Raw genomic sequence first — 21,228 nt, 5'->3', positions numbered from 1 at the left:
TTTCTTTCTTTCTTTCTTTCTTTCTTTCTTTCTTTCTTTCTTTCTTTCTTTCTTTCTTTCTTCTCTCTCTCTCTTTCTTTCTCTCTTTCACTATTTCTTCTTTTTTTTTTTTCAAAGTGACCTGTGCATTCTAGGATTTCAGTTATGGTGTCTGCTCTTCTCTGGCATTCATCAGCCATGGAGAATTGGCTAACTCCTATATTTTCAGAGTCCATCTCATTTTTAAAACAGAATGTTGGACTGATCATCTCCAAGGTGTTTAATACCTTTGAAACATATAAAAATGCAGGCTATAATTGGGCATGCAGGGTTTTTGACATAGATGGTCTAACACAATTGGGTGAATAATTATGTCATTAGCAAATAGAATAAGTAATGCCTATTTTAACTCAGAATAAATTTTTCAGCCATATATTTTCAAATCGCATCAGAGGAAATTTATAGTTTTTATATTAATATTTTAAATTATTTTAATAAATCCTATTGTTAATTTGGTTTGCATATTACTCTCAAATTACAGACAACAGAGCACGTACATCAAGAATATGGATACATTTGACTAATAACACTCAGCCTAAGAGTGGTTTGGGAAGAAAAGCAAGTCTGTATTTTACCAGACTCTAGTCAACTCAGTTATCCTACCTGATAGCATGTTTTATGCCAGAAATTGGTACTTTATAAACTTGAATATTTAAAGCAGAAGTGTAATCTAGGACCACAAGAGGAAGCAGGAGACAGACACTGCTGTGTATATTTCTTTAGAGAGTAGATATAAACCAGGATACTTCACTAGGATTGTTACCCACACCACTGCCATGAACTTACATTTTGCAAGGAGAAATGTTTTCTTAAGGAAAACACAGTGTAAGAAGAATTTGTTTTTGAAACTACAGTTAAGATCGAAACCAGCCAACCTTATCTAAATTATGTTTTAGGAATAACAATAGATCTGCAAGGTATCACTAAAGTGGAATGTCACCCACTTTTTCTTTTCAGTTTTCCGACTCTGCCAGCTATTGATTCCCATGGCTACTGCAGTTTATCTGCTACCAGAGGCATCATGAGTTATCCCTGAGCAACCAGAGTTTTATTCATCTCCTGTCTCTTCCTTCTCATATTTAAAATGTGTTTCTAGAGCCACGTTAGACCTCCTTGTACACATAGATTATGATGTAATATGAACCCCCTTTATCAGTTTTGCAAGCGTCTAAAGCTTTGTTCAATTCATACAAAGGCACAGGTTCTATCATTACCTCTTCTTATTAAAGGTTCCAACAATCTTTGTACAGCTGGAGTTGTCTCCTCCACATACCCCGCACTTGTCATACTGCAGCTTTGAGCCGATGATGCTGTCACAGCCAGTTCTCACACACTTCCCCCGGACGCAGACAGAATTGCTGTACGGCCTACATTCAGTGCCGTCGGTCACCTGAATCATCGCAAACACATTAGCAGTGAGAAATGTGTGCGTCAGTATTTGCTCCTTTGGTCAACTAGTAAGGTCTGATTTGTGATTTTTTGAGTTTGATGGGCATAGACAGTTCATTGAAAAAAAAAAAAAAGCCAAAAAACATAGTTTCTGGAAGTATCTAACTGAAAAATCCTTGGCATATTGCCAGACAGCAGATTTCCGATAAGCCTAGGTTACAGTTTCTCTCAAGCTTACCTCTGAATGTGTTAAGAGACACAAGGTACTTATCTTCGTTTTTGTATGCATAATACATTCTTATGATACCATCTTGGCTTTTTATGATAGAAAAAAGTGTTTTGGACTTAGGGTTTTGGACTATCATTTGTGTGTAGAACTGAATATGAGCAGGCTTGAGAATGCAAAGATCCTTCTTTGTTGCATAGTTGTTATGATAATGACAAACTCGAAAATCTAAACTTGCCATTCAAAACTATGTCATGGTTGGAGAGCATTCCCTATTGTGTGTTGAACTGTCAGACACTGAAATAGAGGCAACCAAATTAGTAGAGAAAAAGGAGTCTGGAGAAGTTAGATGAACGGACTTACTGGAAGAGACTGAATATATTTTGAATAAAGGGATTAGTGTATAGTTTAAAAGCTAATTATAAAACAGTGTGTATATAGATTGTGGCTTGTGCATGTGAGTATATATAATATATATATATACTCATATATATAAATAAGCCTGTAAATTTCATATGTATGTATATAGAAAACTCTTTTTATGCATGTCTGTATGTTGTGAATGTGTGTGTGTGTGAATCGAAGTAGATAGAATATGCTTCATCAGGTTAATAGCTCTGTAGATGGTGGTATTTTCAGGTGATTTTTATGTTTTTACTTCTGTGTAATATTTTTAAATGAAAATGCATTATTTTCTAATAAAAACATGATATTTAAAAAATTACATAAATTGGACATTAGCTTGTTTTTCAATAATATGTCATAAATATCTGAAGGCCAAGTTTCAGGGGTAATTTTTTTTCTGAGACAGAGTCTAGCTCTCTTACCAGGCTGGAGTGCAGTGGCGTGATCTCGGTTCACTGCAATCTCTGCCTCACAGGTTCAAACGATTCTCCTGTCTCAGCCTCCTGAGTAGCTGGGATTACAGGCGTGCACCACCACACCCAGCTAATTTTTGTATTTTTAGTAGAGACGGGGTTTCATCGTGTGAAAGCCTGCCTCGGCTTCCCAAAGTGCTGGGGTTACAGGTGTGAGCCATTGCACCCAGCCATAGGTGATTTTAAATGTAGCAACTGTTTATAAATGTGTAAATTGCTGTATAACACTAACCACAAGAATAAAACTCTGCTATAGATTTAGAAAATGCTCACTTGTGAAAAATAAGTCATGTTCCATACACAAATATTGTAACATACGTAACTAGAGGGATATTGATTCATATTAAGGGTTCTTGACTTATTCAAAAGCCTCAGGCAAAAGTATATGATCTTGAAACCCATCTCCGTGGCTCATCAAAGGAATTCTTAAGTAAATCATAGAAAAATAGAAAAAGTTTTCTTGCCTTAGAGTCTCCTTTACAATGGTGCTTAGGAAATACTAGTTGTTTTCATGGTTACTTTAAAGTTAAGGTCACACTTTGCCTTCCTTGACAGTGAGTTACACCTTTTAAATATAGCTTTTAAAACATTTACTTGTTCTGTTTATAAAATAATTTTTATTCATTGTGTAAAGTCTGAAAATATAGAAGTTATAGAGATGAAAATAAAAACCTTCCAAAATCTAACTGACCCCAAACTAATAGCTGTTTACATCTGGCATCCGCAGGCTTCATTCTACCAAATAATTTCCACCAGTACGCCTACTGCTTCTGCACAGTTGGTGTGTAGTTACCTTTGGAGAAAATACCACATAGTAGCCAGTGCCCTTGGCTCTGCAGGTCAGCTTGCACACATCCGCTGGCAGGACGCCTGCATATTTGGGAACCCATTCCACAAAAGTTTTGACTCCTTTTGCATCAGACTGATAGCCGTTTTTGGCCTCACACTGTTCATGACGAAATGATTTACCTAGAAAACAAACATGTTACAGTATTACTTGTCAGTTCTGAAACTTAGATATATTCTTGTGGGTTTAAATAGTTAATTTTAAGGGTAAGATGCAATTTTTTTTTTTTTTTTTGCACAGTCTCTTTACTCAACAGTACTGATGGATTTTACCCATACATAGAGTTCAAAATGGTGATTATTTATTCCAGTTCTCTGAATACTCTGTTGCTTATAATAATAACTTAAAAATCACATATATGGACAGGCATGGTGGTTCATGCCTGTAATCCCAGCACTTTGGGAGGTTGAGGAGGGCAGATCACGACAGGAGTTCGAGACCAGTCTGACCAACACAGTAAAACTCCATCTCTACTAAAAATACAACAAATAAATAAATAAATAAATAGACAAGTGTGGTGGTGTGCACCTGTAATCCCAGCTACTCAGGAGGCTGAGGCAGGAGAATTGTGTGAACCCAGGAGGCGGAGGCTGCAGTGAGCCAAGATCGTGCCATTGCACTCCAACCTGGGCAACAGTGCGAGACTCCGTCTCAAAAAAAAAAAAAATTCACATATGTGTTTGTTATTGATCTGCATATTGGTGGAACTGTGCAGTCTAAGATTAATATTATTTCCCCAGCTTCCTGTATTCATTATTGCTAGAATACAAATGACATGTAGCATGTGATGGTTGCTGACACTTGAGAGCAGCGTACCATTGGGAGGGCAGGGCATGAGACCACAGGAGCGGTAGATGGCCCTCTTCCCTGTGCAGTAGCGTCCGTTGTTTCTGGGAGCAGGGTTATTACAGTGACGATAGGCAAACTGCACTCCTCCTCCACATGAGCGAGAACACTGGCCCCAGGATCCCCAAGACCCCCAGTTGCCATGGCTTGATGTCTGAAATAGAAAATAGAAGATATTTTAACTCAGATGAGAGAAAAACAATCAAAATGTGCATTTGGAAATCACTTGCATTTAACGACACAGTAGAAACTTTGTCACAGACATAGTTATATTTTCACTGAATTTAACATGATCATGCTTTGGAAATACAATACATTTCCAGTGTTAAGCAATCCATCTTTTCCACGACCCCCACTCCAGCACTAGAAGATCTGAAAGTGTCATCCTAAGTACTGAGCACACCACAAAGGTTACCTCCTGGTTTCTATGGACCATTGTAAATTATGTCTTCTGATTTGGTCCATCTCTGTTAGTATCACTGAACCATGGTAACTTTTTGTCCACTCTGATCTTGGATCTTTATTGAAACGTATAATGCTGAAGGATCTGCATGGCACTGGGCATTATTTAATTGTGTTTGCATCTGTTTAGCAGTAAAACTCTGCGGTCCCTTTGTTGACATCCCACATCCTGTCTGTGACCGACTCCATGACGTACATAAATGTACCGGACCCAACTTGGTTTAATTCCTAATTAGATGTGACAGACACTGAAGTGCACTCACGCCATACATGCAGACACACCCCTTAGGGAAGGAAGAGCCCTTTTACGGCAATCTAAGTCTATTTCTCTGGAGACATTCCGGGAGGGAGCTTAGAGATTCTGAAAGGAAGAATCTGATCAACTGCTTTGCTGAGGGAATCTGTGAATTGCTTCTGGCTGACTGTGTCACGTTATCTGATGGTGCATGGCTGGGTGATGCCCTGGAAAGATACAGGCAATGGGCACACGATAATTCTCTTCTAGGGACTTTGCAAATCTTGTGGGTTGAGAGCGAGCACATGTTTTACTCAGGTCTTGAAAATTAACAGGGCAGTTGCTGATCTGAAGTGGACTGTGTATATGGTGGCAGATGTGTTTCCCTGGAGCAGCCATAAGTTACTTTAGCTCCTAAATTTAGATGAACTTATTGTCAAGGGGAAAAAAGTGACCATTTGGAGCTCACCAAATATGTACATGGACCACATGTATCAGCTTTGCTATTACCTCCTTACTGAATTTAAATACTTATATTCTGATAACTTTAGCAAGAGAAGTTTGAAAGTAAACTTTCCAAAGGCAATGAATAGGCTTCTGCCTGGAGTCTCAATTAGACAGAATCTAAGTTACATGAGTATTTGTTAAAAGATGTAAACTGCAAAGAAATCCCTGGTATCTGCATTTTCCCCAGTAAACCTCAGATCACCGAGAATGGCTACTGTGAGTAAAAGAAGCTGTCAATGAATCTCAAAATGAAAAGTTTTTAAATCAGAAAACAAAGCCTTCTGAGCACAGTGACCATACCCATCACAAGAAGGCACTTCACTTCTTGGGCCTCCAGGCGCTGACTGATGAGAAAATCACTTACTGAATAATATTTTTTCTTGGTTTTGTCCACACATTTGCCCTGCAGGCAGATTCTCCCCTTTCCACAAGGCGTCCCTTCCACAGCAGGCAGTTTCTTGGTGAGACAGACCATCTGGCCCTGGCGTACCACGGCACACCACAGGCGAGCGCACACATCCATGCCGGGACACACGGAGTACTCGGGCCCGAATGTCAGGTTGCACTGCTGAGTGGCATCATAGGTCTGTCCTGGGAGTTCTTCGGGGCCCAGGATCTGCTTTCGTGGTTGGTCCAGCAAACAGTTACCTACAAGAATATCTGAGATTGACCACGGCTCTGTGTTTAGGTTTCAGACCGCTAAAATCATGGATCTAAAAAATAAAATGCCCCGGCTGGTGTTGGAGCACGAGGCACCTACGAATCTGCAGTGTAATGCTCTGGAGAGGGACTCCATGGGGACAAGGCTGGGCGCCTCTTCGGACGCACGATACCCTCCAGGGTTCTCAGGAGTGATACGCTCCGGAGTGTCTGTGACAATAGAGGTGAGGTTGGCAGGGGTGTGATGAAATAAAATGATTTTGTAATGATTACTTGTGAAAATAGCCATTGTGCTAAGGCACTAAACAAAATTGGGTGGACCTAGAGGAAATCAGATGGTGAATTTTAATAGTAATAATAATGATAATGAAACATTTACTACTTTGAGAAAGAGAGTTTGCCTTTGGCACTCTATTTGTATAACCCATTACCCACTTCTAACTCACCCCTTCCCCATGTGCCTATCAGGTCTCCTTTCCACTAATTCCATGAATAGTAGCCAAGCTGGATCCTCATTCATTCTTACAGTCACTCGACAAGCATTTGTTCAGCACCTACAATGTTCTAGAAAATACACTAGGTATCTGAAATACAGAAAAATGACCCAGATCTACCTTTGAAGGCCTTCCAATAAAGTCAAGGAGATAAAGTATTTCTCCCAGACTGATAAAAATTTTAATAAAAAGCTTTCAAGATTCACAGAACAAAGAAGCAGTGAAAAAAGAAAAAACAGTCTTTGATAATTTAGGATTAGGCTAGTCTTTATACTCTTCTCTTTGTACCTATTTAATGGAATTGGTGTTTGTTGAGTATTTGGAGCGTATTTGCTGAAACAAGGTAGGCATCTCATTGCATCATATATGAGGGTGGTCAGGCAGAGGGGTGAGATGGGGAATCCATAGAAGCTGGAACATGGACAATGAGAATCCAAAATCTTAAATGTGCTTCCTCGCCCTCTCCTTCCCCTCCCTGCAAAAGCTTCCTTAAGAATCCCCGTCCAGTGAGTTAACATCATTAATTTTCTTTTGTCACACACATGTGTATGCACATTTTCCATCTGTTTCTGTGTTTTTCTGTTTACTTGATTTTAGGATTTACACAATTATTCTAATAGCAATTAAAAATAACAAATATTTGTTACACACACTATTCTCTGTTCTTTACACATATGAGCTCATTTAATCCTCACCACAACCCCATCAGGCAGATTCTAGTGCATATTTTATTTATGCTACAGATAAGGAAACTGAGGCCCATAAGAGGCAGACCAGTTACCCAAGGTCACACAGCTGTTATGGTTTCATGCTCGGAGCCTGCCCCCCTCTTCTGATGCCAGATGGCTTCTGTTAGCATGTGAGTAGCTGCCTGATTGTATTGCTGAAAGGCAGCCATGTGTAAGGATCCTTTAAGTGGTGGATATTGAGCTTAATGGAAGAAACACCCAGTCTGAAGTCTTACTCTGGTGAAACACTAAATGGTTGAATGCTCCTGGCTAAGTTAGCTAACCTCTCCTTAATTTATTTTCAAGATCTGCATAATGCTTCTCTTCTCACTGTGATACTGTAAATGTGAAATTACCTAACAAAGATATTAAGGGTGACCAGAAAAATACAAAGCAATGGTAGTTCCATCCCAGCATATTTCACAGTCTTTTAGATGTATTACAGTTACTCTTTTTATTCAACAAAAAAGTCATATTCAAATCCTTATGCACCACTGAGAAATAGAATATTCAGCACATTTTAAGTACACCATAAATTTTTAAGGACTACATTCAAATTTCTTCAAAGTGAATACCTTAGAATTTGTCAATCTGTGTTGGGGGCATTATATGAAAATGAATAAAGAGCAAAGTTCCTGTTTAACTTCTGAGCCAGAACGTTTGAAGAGGTAAAGCTTCTTAAGGCAAGCCAGGAAAAGCATTAAAAATAAGTATCCAGCCAAAGAGAACTTTGGGAGAAAAACACCAAGTTAAAAGAAAAACATCAACATCAGGTCAATAGGAAAGAATGATAGTAAAAGCCCACTAAGCTTTGTTTACAAGACAGAGTGTGATGAGGGCTTCAGAACTCCATGAAAAACATTATCTTCATTGCAGAATCAAAAAAGAAGTACTGTGTAAACCAGGAGATGCTTGGCAGATTGCTGATGTTAGAAGACTGTCAACAAATCTCTGAGTCTGCAAGAATGTTTTCCAATTCTTCAAAAGTGCTGTTTTAAGAAACCTTTTTTTTTTTTTTTTTTTTTTTTTTTTTTTTAAGTTTTACTAAAAAGCACAGACCATAGGACTGGGTAACTAAATATTAGTTAGGAAGTCTTTACCATGAATGCATTCACATGGCATGGATCTACCTCATTTTTCTGGAGTCAAAATAACTCACCGCCTGACTATGCATACACAGTCACTGACACCTGTTCTACCTCATTAGTAGATGACAAGTGAAAAGAAATGTGTAATGCAAACAATTTGAAATTGGCTTCTAATAAGGAGACTTCAAGATGTGGCATCTCTTTAAAAAGCTTAACTTAGAAGTATAAGTTTTAAAAATAACTAACACATTAGCTTTCTATTAAAAATAAGATACATCAGCTCTATAATTTTCCCTTAGAGGTCATACATGTGGAGATGACCTTTTCTTGCTTAAAATAAAATAACTTATTTCAGAATTGCAATTAATGTGTTATGCCAACATTCTCAGTACTAGGATTTGTAGCTGCATCAATTTCTGTTTATGCCAAAGTATATATGATTTCATTTTTACATTGAATTACATCCTTTTGCAACAAAATAGGTACAAGCATCTCTACCAAATGACAGAATGATGCCAAGAAACAATAACAAAAATCAATACAGAGTCTAAGTCTGAATCTCACAGTATAAAATGTTTAAAATCTAAGTAATAACAGATTGGATATACATTTTTCTATGTTTAAAAAATGCATACAGTTTGGGGAAGGAGTAAAAAGGGAAACTGATCAACCTTTCAGTATCATTTCTAGTGACCTCTGGAAGCACCCAACCTACTGTTGATTTTTTTCTTAATCTGTTTTACTTTTATTCTCAACCACTTCTTCACATCTACTTCACATATTTTTTAATTCGTCGTAGTCTGAAATTTGATCTGGGCCTCGCTGTGAACATTTTGTGTTTGGTCTGTTCTACAAATTGGCAAGTTTCTTCTTCTCTCCTTCCCTTCCTCTCTCTTTTCCTTCCTTCTTCCTTTCTTTCTTTTGTTTTAACATTGTGTATATATAAATGGATAGACTATAAAATAAAGTCAGGCTGGCTGCGGTGGCTCATGCCTGTAATCCCAGCACTTTGGGAGGCCGAGGCGGGCGGATCACCTGAGGTCAGGAGTTCGCGACCAGCCTGGCCAACACGATAAAACCCTAGCTCTACTAAAAATGCAAAAATTAACTGGGCATGGTGGCAGGCACCTGTAGTCCCAGCTACTTGGGAGGCTGAGGTAGAAGAATCACTTGAACCCGGGAGGCTGAGGTTGCAGTGAGCCAAGATCACGCCATTGCACTCCAGCCTGGGCAACAAAGAGCGAAATTCCATCTCAAAAAAAAAAAAAAAAAAAAAAAAAAAAAGAAAAAGAAAAAAAGAAAAGAAAAGAAAGTCAACAGAAATGTGTGCATATTGCATATATGTTTTACCATTAATGTTAAACTAAATGCTTAAAATAAGGCAAAAAAATAAAAAGTAAAATGCTGTGATTTGAGATGAACCAGTAAGAAAACGTGTTGGCAGAATTCCACTAACGGTGATGGAAGGAATGCCATGCCTCCAGGAAATGTAACAGAAAAATCTCTAGTTTTATATATCTGATTTATAGTACTATTTGTCTCTCATATTAATGGTGAACCAAAATTATCAGAGTTGTTGTTTTTTTTGTTGTTACTGTTGTTGTTTTTGATGGAGTCTAGCTCTGTTGCCCAGACTGGAGTGCATTGGCACGATCTCGGCTCACTGCAATCTTCATCTCCCGGGTTCAAGCAATCCTCCTGCCTCAGCCTCCTGAGTAGCTGGGATTACAGGGGTGCGCCACCATGCCCAGCTGATTTTTGTATTTTTAGTAGAGACGGTGTTTCATCACGTTGGCCAGGCTGGTTTCAAACTCCTGACCTCAGGTGATCTGCCCACCTTGGCCTCCCAAAGTGCTGGGATTACAGGGCTTGAGCCACCATGCCTGGTCTCAAAAGTTGTTGTTCTTTATTGTTTTCAATTTTTTATTCCCTATTTCTAGCACTGAAATTATTTCCACCTTCTCTTTCTTTTCAATACTCAGGTATGAAATTGAGCATGACCCAAATATTCATGATCTAGGAGAAATCAATTAATGTTCCTAATGAAACTCATCCAAAGAAGCCTAACATCACTGCTTACAATCTCCCTTTGCTTCCTCTCTTCGTCTCACGACCCTTGGCCCTCTGCTTTTAGGTCTTTCCTTGAATGTCTAACATTAAAATATAAATGGGTGCATTTGCCTGCTCTTTGATCACTCATTTTGGACCCAGTGATATAAGAATGAACAAGAGCACTTCAAAAAACCAGACAATTGTTGTCAAAAAGCAGTTCACGGGGTCTGGGTGTGAAGCTGTTAGATGCATTAGGTATACTGTTTAGCAGATGTAATGGCAAGGAAATTAAATTAAAGATTCCCTGTGATAGAGGATAAAGGAATGTTTTTAAAAATATAAGTCACCGTGGCCTTAAACTATATGTCTTATTTGCACACTCTATTAAAGAGCATATTTAGTATGAAAATCAAGATACAACCATAGTGTTGGCTTTGAATTTTATTAACTCCACCTTAAAAACTGATGTTAAGCTCTCCTGGCTAGCTTTACAGTCTATACTTAACAGAAGATTCAGAGAACTGGTTTTCCAATATCATTTTATGTGCAAATTTCTGTGTTCAGTAAGTGGCTGTAAACTTAGCTCTTTACACTACATGACGAATTTTCAAAACCATCTATAGATTTTCCTTAGCAACCTATGTTGTGAGTGTTCTTGAGCTGTATCTACATAAGTGGTGGCCTTTCTCATCATCTGGCACCGTGGACTCAGGGATACAGCAGGCACAGCTATCTTTTCTGGGCTCAAGGTTAGTAAGCATTTGAGAAAGGAAATTCAATAACCTGCTTTCACTGCACAATTTCTTTGCCAGTGCTTACCTTTATTTTTGAGGATCATACTCCTAGCCAGCTTGCCTACAGCTAGCTTGTATAAACACTGCAGAATGTCTACAAGTATCTTGGCCAAGGTTGGGAGTAGGGGGGTCCCATGAGACATGGCTTCTCCTTTTCTGAATCACAAATCTGCAGACACAGTGACTTTAGAGTGAGCACACACTGGTTTTTCAACCATAACCTAATTGCTGCATATTTCTTGTTGGAGCTAAATCAGGAAACACTCAGTACTAATGAATTTACATTTGGCAGTGGACAAGTGCTACAAATGTCCAGCTACTTATGGCTAATAATTTTAAAAATAAATCAAATGCTTTGAATTTACTTTTACTCTCTGACCTCATTTCTCCAGTATTACTGAAGGTGAGAGGGGGAGGGATAAGATATTAGACATAAATGGAATTCCCATTTATAATGTACTGTTTAGGTACCATTAAAAAATTGTATATGTGTTGTGAGTTTACCTGCTTAAAAAATAGCAATTGCTTTTCTGCCTTTATAGGGGCCACAGTTTAACTTCCCTAAATAATTGAAAATCATTTTTTTCTGTGTGTCAGTTATTGTATCATACTGAAATATAGCACTAACTTGAGGGACCGTGTTGGTGAGATAGGGGTTTTGACCTTGGAAAATGGTACTAGACCACTGTGCGTTTCATGTTCTCAGGCTGCTGTTTACAGCTTTTCTCTTATTGTCAAATAATATCATTTCTTGCTCTCAGATTACCTGTCTAAAGTCTCCCCACCCTCACCCCTCATGACTATTTTATTGCTTAAAAAATTGAGTGGCCTAGAAAATTAGAACAGAAAAATGGTAGAACTGTAAAATATGAATAAATGGGCTCTGAGTGGAAATCTGCGTATCTTCCTATGGGTAAAGTTGAAAGGTTTTATAATAGAGTTTTGTGACATCGTTTAGTCTTCTAACAAAGATGCATCTGTTTGTTATTCTATCATCTTGGGCTTTGACTGTCTTCTTAGTTCTCTCCCACGCTCTTCAGTAGAAATGTTAGAACCTCAATCATCTCTAAAGTGGGTTTAGTAGTTTCTTTTTTTTTTTTTTTTCTTCTTTGAGATGGAGTCTCGCTCTGTCCTCCGGGCTGGAGTGCAGTGGTGTGACCTTGGCTCACTGCAAGCTCTGCCTCCCGGGTTCAGGCCATTCTCCTGCCTCAGCCTCCGAGTAGTGGCTCACTGCAAGCTCTGCCTCCCGGGTTCATGCCATTCTCGTGCCTCAGCCTCCGAGTAGCTGGGACTAAAGACGCCCGCAACCACGCCCGGCTAATTTTTTTGTATTTTTAGTGGAGACGGGGTTTCACTAAACCCAGGTTTAGCCAGGATGGTCTCGATCTCCTGACCTCGTGATCCGCCTGCCTCGGCCTCCCAAAGTGCTGGGATTACAGGGCGTGAGCCACCGCGCCTGGCCGGGTTTAGTAGTTTCTATGGTCACACTTTCACTTACATTGACTTAAGTCAGCTTTTTGGTTACAATTTAAAAGTTATTAAGTTATTTCAATTCATCTTTAAATAATAGCACTACAGGGAGTACCACTGTTTCAATTCTGAATCTGAGTATGCTCTTTTGAAATGAAATAAGATATAACTGAGCTTTGTCATTGTTCCACACTGCTTTTCTTTGGTTTTTGTTATTCTGAAATCACTTTACTCACGTTATAAGCTACTGATAAAATAGGATTATTTTTATCGAAACAAAAGGCTGCCTAACCAAACCAACATATTCAAAAGTGAGAAAGTCTAGATTGGAGGAAATAAATTAAATAAGTAAACTATAAGCATTTTCTGTTCAAGGAATTTTGGTAACTGAATTTATTTAATATATATGAGAAATTTAGATACTTTTTTATTAGTGCAAATGAATAAGATCTATTTCTATTAAAAGTATGTTCTTAATTGTTCTCTATCTTGAGTCCTTTGGAACAGAAACAGAGATATAAAAATATGTAGATTTGTCATAAAATCTTTAAAAAATCATAGCACGGACTCCTTTAAATATAGAATTAATGTTAAAAAAATGAAGACAATGCTGAAAGCATATTTACTGCATAGAAATTAAGATCACAAATTCCATAAACATGAAATAAATGAATCATTTCAAAATTAGGAACAAAATTCTCCCCAGCATTGTAATTAGCTGACCTAATACTTGCACAGGGAAAAAAATTTGGTCTCATTTTAGCCATAAGTATTTGCTGCCTTAGCAACTAAATCCATTCATTTAGTGATTCAAGGTTTAGCTCAACTTCTTGGAATGTGTAACGTGTGATTTTGAAATAAAATATTAATGTTATTTTATTTTCAGAAAACCTGAAAAGAAGTAAAACAGAAAAGCGATATTATGAGTGGAGACTTAAGATTCCACCCAGGAAGGTCTTTATGAGACATTGACCTGATCAACATAGGATGATAATAAGGTAACATTCACTTTAGGACTTTATGGGCATTTAATCCACAATGTAAACCGAGCTAAACATAAAATTACCATTGTATTATTGGTCTAAAGAAAAAGCTTCAGACACTAATTCTTATTGTTGTTTCCAAGTCTTTAAATTATTGAGATATTTTTTCAGCTAAAAAAGAACATTTTTTTTTTTTGTATTGAGATATATTTTAAACCAAGCTGGACCCAGATTGCTTTTTCAAAATGAGACATACAAATATATAGTAATAGGCAGCTAAATCTTTACCTGTTCACCACTAATGGAGCAAGAATGAGTTAATGAACATATTTTGGCTCCATGGTATCAGAGAACTGTGCAGCCTTTATGTCTGAAATAATTTGATATTCAGTTCTGATATTATGTAGCCACAATTCAAAACAATCAACATACTAAAAAGTTATGGGACATTAAGTCATAAACTTTGTGGAAGCGGGAAAAAGATAGTTTTCATAGGTTATTCAACTTTGAACCCTATATAATGAGATAATTTTATAGAAAATTATTATGATAAATAATTTCTGTCACATTCAATTTAACTACTGGTTTTAGAAACACAAATTTTAAGAGAACATAAATAAATGAGAATATGTCCATTTCTGTAAGACAGGAAATTTCAGCTGCATAATGTCTGAAGATTTTTCACAATGCCAATGCATCTATCCTCCTGTGTTTTTATTATTTTAAAGTACTAAAGAATGCTAGGAAATTTGCAACAGCTTGTTTCAAAGATTACTTAGGGGTCAGAATTTAATTATTTCTAAAAATTGTAACTTCCTCAGTATTTTAATATAATTTATAGCACTAATCCTAGTCTTATAGAATTTAATAAAGTATGCTGTGCTCCTGAACTGTATTGAAAGGATAAAGCCAAGAGTTTCTTTTGAAGTTCTTAAATTATTTTCCCATCATTGAGATTGCTTTTCTATTTCTGTTCTGCAGTTTTTACTCTGCTTTCAGGAGAATCTGCTATCAGGATAAAACCAAATTCTTCTAGTCAGTGCAAATCTAGAAAGCTTCCTCTTCTGGGTTTATGTTGCCATAAAGAGAATCCAGTAGAATTGTCACCTACACCTTAACTGCACCCCTATAATAGGCATGTAACAAATAATTCTGAGAGTCATATTAATAGCAGGGAAACCAAGATGTCTGCCAAAGTTCTCACAGGAAGCTAGTGGTAAAAGAAGGAATAAAAGCCAGACTTTCAGGGCACTAGCTAGGCATTCTGTGTGGTCTTCCACACTGCTTCTCCTTTGAACTTTTTCAATTCAAAAGCCAAAATACCATAGCTAAAATGCCACCAAGGATGTTGGCAGTACATACCCACATATGATCAATTTCCTTGGTCTTTCTTCTGACATTATCCAAACAACTATTGTCTTAGAGGGCAAGATGAATATTATGAGGATATAATGAAGTCAAACTCCTAAGAATCCCAAATTTTGTTTCTCAGCCTGTGTTCTAAATGATACATACCATGGCCATCATCCAGGAATTCTGTGATGGTGGCTGAAGTGCATTTGGACCAGGGCTTAGAGGCATCAATACTGGTAAGGATGGAAGACATTAAGCGCTTATCTTCTGTGGAACCAAAGGTCTCTTCACAGAATTTGGAATCGTCATGGGAGAGGCCAAGTAGATGTCCTAAGGGAGAGAACAGAGGAAGCGCAAATAATCCGTGATTGTGTGTTTCTTTTTTTCCATGACAATTATGCTAGGGCTTGATTTTTTTTCCTAACTGTAGATGAGTTCACTTTAACTGCTTTCTCACCCAGAGATGGGACCTCCGGGGAAATAACAGTTGCATGGAGTTAGTGTAGCAGTTGCTTTTGGTGAACATTTCGATGGCAACTGAAAAACTAAAGAGTAGACGTTCCCATAATTCATCTGGATCACATATGCTTAATCACATGTGGAAACAAAGCCTTATTTAGAATTAGAGTTTGCAAGACAATTGTGGGATTATGTCATAGCCCTCACCACATATCATTTTGATTGTCTAATTTTCTGCCTTCTCTGATCAAGCCCCATGAGATCAACGTGCATTTGCTCCCATATACTGTTGAAACCTCTGTATTGAACTTAGTGCTGTGCAAGTTGCAAACACTTAATAGATGATTTTTGAATGTCAGTGACTTATTTTCTTAGTCAAGTAAATAGGTGGCTAATAAAAGGGAGGACTAGGGGAGACAAAGAAAGATAAGTGAAATGAGGAACTTTCCTGTTTTATGCAAAACTAAGCTTGCTTTATCCGTTCATTTCTTTTGGTGATATAGAGAATTATGAGTTTACTATTGTCACAAACTTACAGCTAATTTTGTAAACATACCCATTTACATTTTAAAATGTCTACAATACCAATAACATGGAGTTTGAGAGCTTGAAGAAAGGTCACCTGGGTTTCCCCAGTGATTGCTGTGATTGTTCAAAACCACTCAGCCAGGTAATATTTGCGCTTAAGCCTCTCAGACATGTTCTCTGCAGTTCCAGTCAAGCTAGATATTATTTTACAGAGCCCATAATCACATTCTTATAATCCAAGTAAATTGCTTTTTATTACATAAGATCAATTTTCGTGCAGTCTAAGGATAAAATGATATTCCCCAACAAATTTACAATGCTATTTAAAACATCTAGGACAGTAGTTTGAGCAATTACATACTCTAAAAAGTAGACAGCAAATCATCCTAGAGTAGTGTTTTTAACAAAGGTTTCTAGAATCATACACAAACCACTAAAATAAATGCAGGAAACACTGTAGCAAATTGGCGACTACATTCTCCTTGGGTTCTTGAATACCAAAAGCAGAAAACTTTGGCCATTCTAGCAACAGAGTCCAGTGTGCACCAATAAAACCCAACAGAGATGAAATCTTTCACTTTAGATTCTGACTATTTTGGGCCAACTTGTGAAATCACCAACACCTCATAACAAAATTGTCCACTGAGCAACTGATTGCTGTTATGGATGAAAATAAGTGGCTAGGGCTTGGTGACCTTCCAAGTCTCCACATTTTTATGTTATTTATTCAGATATTTACTTCAACAGTATTTACTAGGCTAACAAGTTTTCTCTGGGAAGTTCTCCCACCATCACTTAACATTTTGTTTGTTCAGTAGCACAAATGTGCATTATAGTCTCTACATAAAGTATGTCCCAACGGACTTGCAAAGGAAATTAGCAGGGGCTCATCTAATTTTTGAGTGGTTTATTGAGCTTTTCAAGAAACTCACAGCTTACAGAAAAAAAAAAAGAAAAGAAAAAGGAAACCAGAATCTTTCATTCATGTATTATTAGAAATGACTTAAAGTTACTTAGTACATGAAATACTTGCTGATAATGCACTCTACACTTCCTGAACTTTTCCAAGATAGAAGATTTATCAGTTAACACTGAGGGATATGGTTGGAAATTTCACACTTGAGTTTTTTCCTCTGGCATAAGAGAGAAGAAAAGTGTCCCCAAGTGACCTCTGCAACATAATATTTATTTGAATCCAGGTTTTATACTTAAAAACTGTGACTTATGCATTCTACTTCATATGATATTTCTATTTATTTAATGGAGTAATTTTTTTTCCTCCAAATCTATATAAATACATAGCACTTTCCAGATGCCTTTTTATTATTGTATCAAGAGATTTTCACTTCATTTGGAGGGTAGATTTTAGAATTCTGATTTAAAATATAGGAAACATGGCAGACACGAAATTCACTTTGAGGGGCCTGGGAAAGTACCTGCATTTTTTCTTTCAAACTGAGAGGTGAAGCATATAATTTTAAAGGGTTCAATTATGTAAGCAAGTCAATTTAATATTTAAATATTTTGGCATCATTTATGAATCTTTTGGAATGCTCGTTAATATAATATTATGACTTTTATGCTCCCCAAATTCACTCATTTTACACTGAAACTTAATTGCCACTGAAGATGCATAAAAGAAATTATACTGGAAAAGACTGCCATTCAAGCATGAACGAACACATCTTCGTTTCACCTCAGCAAGGGGATGTGAATTTTGTAAGATCTCCAAAAGTCAGGCAGAAACAGACTGCTTAGAATCAACAGAAAGAGATGGACTCTTTTGAGGGAGAATGAACATTCTGTCCTCCATGAAGAAAGCCTGTCAGCTGTCTGGGAGAGGCATGCTCTCTCAAGGGCAGTGAGAGTGCTGCGCAACGTGAGGAACACTGAAGCACCCAAAGTAACCAGCAGCCAGTTCCAGTGTAGCTGGAACCAGGGCATGGCGAAAGAACCATGTGACTTCCCTTCAGGAGCTGGACAGGATATGAAAGGGAAGATCAATGTGAGGGATGTTTGGATGCTCTTCAGGAAAGACGTGACACACATTCTAAAGGCTGCAAACAGCCAAAGGAGTGGTATTTTCTAATTCGAGCCCTCCAATCAATTATGCTAAGACATTTACTGTTAGTTGAAATCAGCCTTGAAAAAGCAAAAGTATACAAAAGTATAAGCAATTTTAAAGGAGTACTCACAGTAAAGACGGCACGCTATGATACTAAAAGCTAACTTAACAGAGAAAATCCAGAATCCAAGGAATTTAAAATACAATGTCACAGCTGACAACTGTGTATTTCAAGTAGGGATTGTGAAGGGGAATTGGAAAAGCTAATAGCTTTGAAGACATCTGCCTTTTCAGGAAGAGGTTGTTCGTAAATCATTCACAGAGATGTTTAAAATGAATGGTGTGATTTGGAGATTAAGCATTTCTTGGACAAGCAGACCCCGGAGCATTAGCAGCAGATAGGATTAGATATCCCTGTTCCAGAGAGTAAAACAGCACATGAAGAATATAAAAGAGTGTGGAGAAAATGTGTACAATGCCAAAAGTAATTTGTTGTTTACATCAAATTGTATTACATGATGAGTTTTTAAAGCAATACAGAGCAACAGAGTTAGTTGCGGGTGAGGTTTTAGAGGAGGCAGGATATGAAATCAAGAAATCCACACAGAATGGCAATCCTTACCCTTGGAGAAGGGAAAGAGTTCTTTTTGGAGAGTCAGAGTGCTGCAAGAGAAGGTGGGGAGGACTCAAAGCCATTTTGACAAAAATTTGAGAAAGCTCCCTCAGTAAAATAGGACGTGAAACTCCTAGCGAGACAAAAGGCAGAGGTGGGTTCAGAGGTAACTATCTGCTGTCAGGATTTAAAGCAAGGGTAGTGAAGTCTTGCTTTAGAGAAGAGTTAGTATTTGTGTTTGGGACCATTTATAATCAGCAGACATGCAAAAGATCGAAAAGCAGTATGCCTGAGCAATTTTGTTTACAATACTATCTTTCTCAGCTATCCTTAATTTTTGATGATGTAATTGGAAGCTTTTCACCTAAAACTCTGAGGCAATTAAGGACCAAACACACTTGTGTAATAGATGCCCCTGTTAATAGCCTCTGTATTTATGTGCTAAATAAGGTTTTAACTGGGTAGGGGAGACAGAAGCCAGAGTGAAATTCAGAGAATAATGCAACCGTCTAATCCACGAGTATTTTCCAAGTGGTGCATGCCTCAGAACTGTATTTTGTTTTTGTTTTTGTTTTTGAGATGGAGTTTCTCTCTTGTTGTCCAGGCTGGAGTGCAATGGCAAGATCTCAGCTCACTGCAATCTCCACCTCCCGGGTTCAAGCAATTCTCCTGCCTCAGTCTTCTGAGTAACTGGCGTAACAGGTGCACACCACCATTCCCAGCTAACTTTTTGTATTTTCAGTAGAGATGGGGTTTCACCATGTTGGCCAGGCTGGTTTCGAACTCCTGATCTCAGCTGATCCACCCGTCTTGGCCTCCCAAAGTGCTGGGATTACAGGTGTGAGCCACCGCGCCTGGCCAGAACTATATTTTGCTGTTTGAAATAATTAGTAAAAGTTAAGGTGTAAATTGTATTAGATGATGTTGACCTATTCTTAATAGATGTTAAATCATGTCTTAAATACAACAGTCATGCTGAGTGTCTGTCAGAAAGTAACAACAGAAAAGAGTTTATTTGAATTAATCTAAGAAAATAAATATAATGATAAATTATGTCAGAATAAAGTCTATAGGGCTGAGAGTTTGAGTTACGTTGTTAGCTCAGATATAGCAAACAAATTGTCACCTGATAACTTTCCTGGTATGAAAATCCTCTTTTTGAATTGGCAAAGGGGTGACATTTTGTAAAATAAATGTTATCTTTGATATTCCCAATACAGATTTAAAGAACACCTTGCTTTCTTAAATTCACAAGGGAATCTGGTGTTAGAAAATCTGTGATAATATGTAGCCAGATGAAGACACATCATTTTAAAGGAAATTGTTGGTTCAGCTTCTTATTCAACCCAGGTATTACTGTACAACTAGGGCTGACTTATAACATTAACCTCAGGAAGGAAATTGTTTGTTTTTCTAAACTTTGGTCTGCAAATTAAACAGAATTTCAAGCTCTTGTCTCCTGATCCCAAACTGACCAATGGTCAAGGGGACACAGTACCACATCCTGAAAAAATGTCACAAGAAGTTCTGTAATGTGTTTATTTGGGAAAGCACTGCTCAGATGAAGCATCTGTTTCTTAATGAGGTCATGTTTTTACTTTACCTAATTTTCCAGCTGGGATTATGGAGGTGCAAGGTCTTGCCAGGGGTTGAAAAGTGAGTCAACTGCTCACATGGGATCAGAAGCTAGAATCCTTGAAGAAGGGAAGCATGAGCTCCAATCATTGGATCATGCATGCTTATTCAAACACGAATCTTTACATAGATGTGCTAAAACTCTTTGACTCCCATTTCAAAACATTAAACATGAATGGTAAATGTAGTATCAATTATGTACTTTGGAAGGAAGAAACTCTAACTTTTTCACCTTATAACTAGCTGTGACAATATCCTTTTGAATCCATTTCAGAATTATAGCCTTTAAAGTAAAAACTGTCTAAAAAAACATTCTAGAAGGGTATAAACATCTTGAGCTCTGAAGCCAGACGGATTGGGTTTGAATCTCACTTTAGCAGTATATTAGTTGTTGACCTTAGCCGGGTTTAGAAAGTACCCTGTGTGTTAGCTTCATTCTCTTTCTTGGGTGACCCACTAATGGTACTTACCTCATGGCATTTTGTAAGAATTAAATGATATAAAACATACAAAGTGATTAGAATACGTGCTTGACATATATCAAAGGACCAGTGGTTGTCAGCTAACTTTATTGTCCTCATTGATATTCTGGGATTGTTATATACTTTTACTTATGAGTATTCTAGTAATCAGTGGTGTGTATGTATGTGTGTGTGTGTGTGTATACACACACACACACACACACAGAGAGAGAGAGAGAGAAAGAGAGAGTTGTGCTCTATTACCCAGGCTGGAGTGCAGTGGTGCTATCAAAGCCCCCTGCAGCCTCCATCTCCTGGGTTCAAATGATCCTTATACCTTCTGACTAGCTAGGACTACAGGTGCACGCCACCACCCTTGGCTATTTATTTATTTTATTTTACTTTTTGTAGAGACA

At 37.6% G+C, this 21,228-nt stretch overlaps 1 protein-coding gene across 1 annotated transcript in view; it reads right to left on the bottom strand.

The window, feature by feature from the left end:
• ADAMTS5 (ADAM metallopeptidase with thrombospondin type 1 motif 5) overlaps positions 1-21,228 on the bottom strand; it is a 46,413-nt gene that overhangs the window by 7,237 nt on the left and 17,948 nt on the right. Inside the window, exons 3-7 of the mRNA XM_023189274.3 lie at positions 15,214-15,381; positions 5,794-6,077; positions 4,196-4,379; positions 3,326-3,501; positions 1,254-1,429 (exon numbers count right to left, since the gene is read on the bottom strand). Coding sequence (XP_023045042.2) covers positions 1,254-1,429; positions 3,326-3,501; positions 4,196-4,379; positions 5,794-6,077; positions 15,214-15,381 — 988 coding nt within the window. The remainder of the gene's footprint in view (positions 1-1,253; positions 1,430-3,325; positions 3,502-4,195; positions 4,380-5,793; positions 6,078-15,213; positions 15,382-21,228) is intronic.

Source organism: Piliocolobus tephrosceles, chromosome 19 (genome assembly GCF_002776525.5).
Source record: "Piliocolobus tephrosceles isolate RC106 chromosome 19, ASM277652v3, whole genome shotgun sequence".
Classification (NCBI taxonomy): domain Eukaryota; kingdom Metazoa; phylum Chordata; class Mammalia; order Primates; family Cercopithecidae; genus Piliocolobus; species Piliocolobus tephrosceles.
This window is presented reverse-complemented; position numbering and strand designations above follow the sequence as displayed.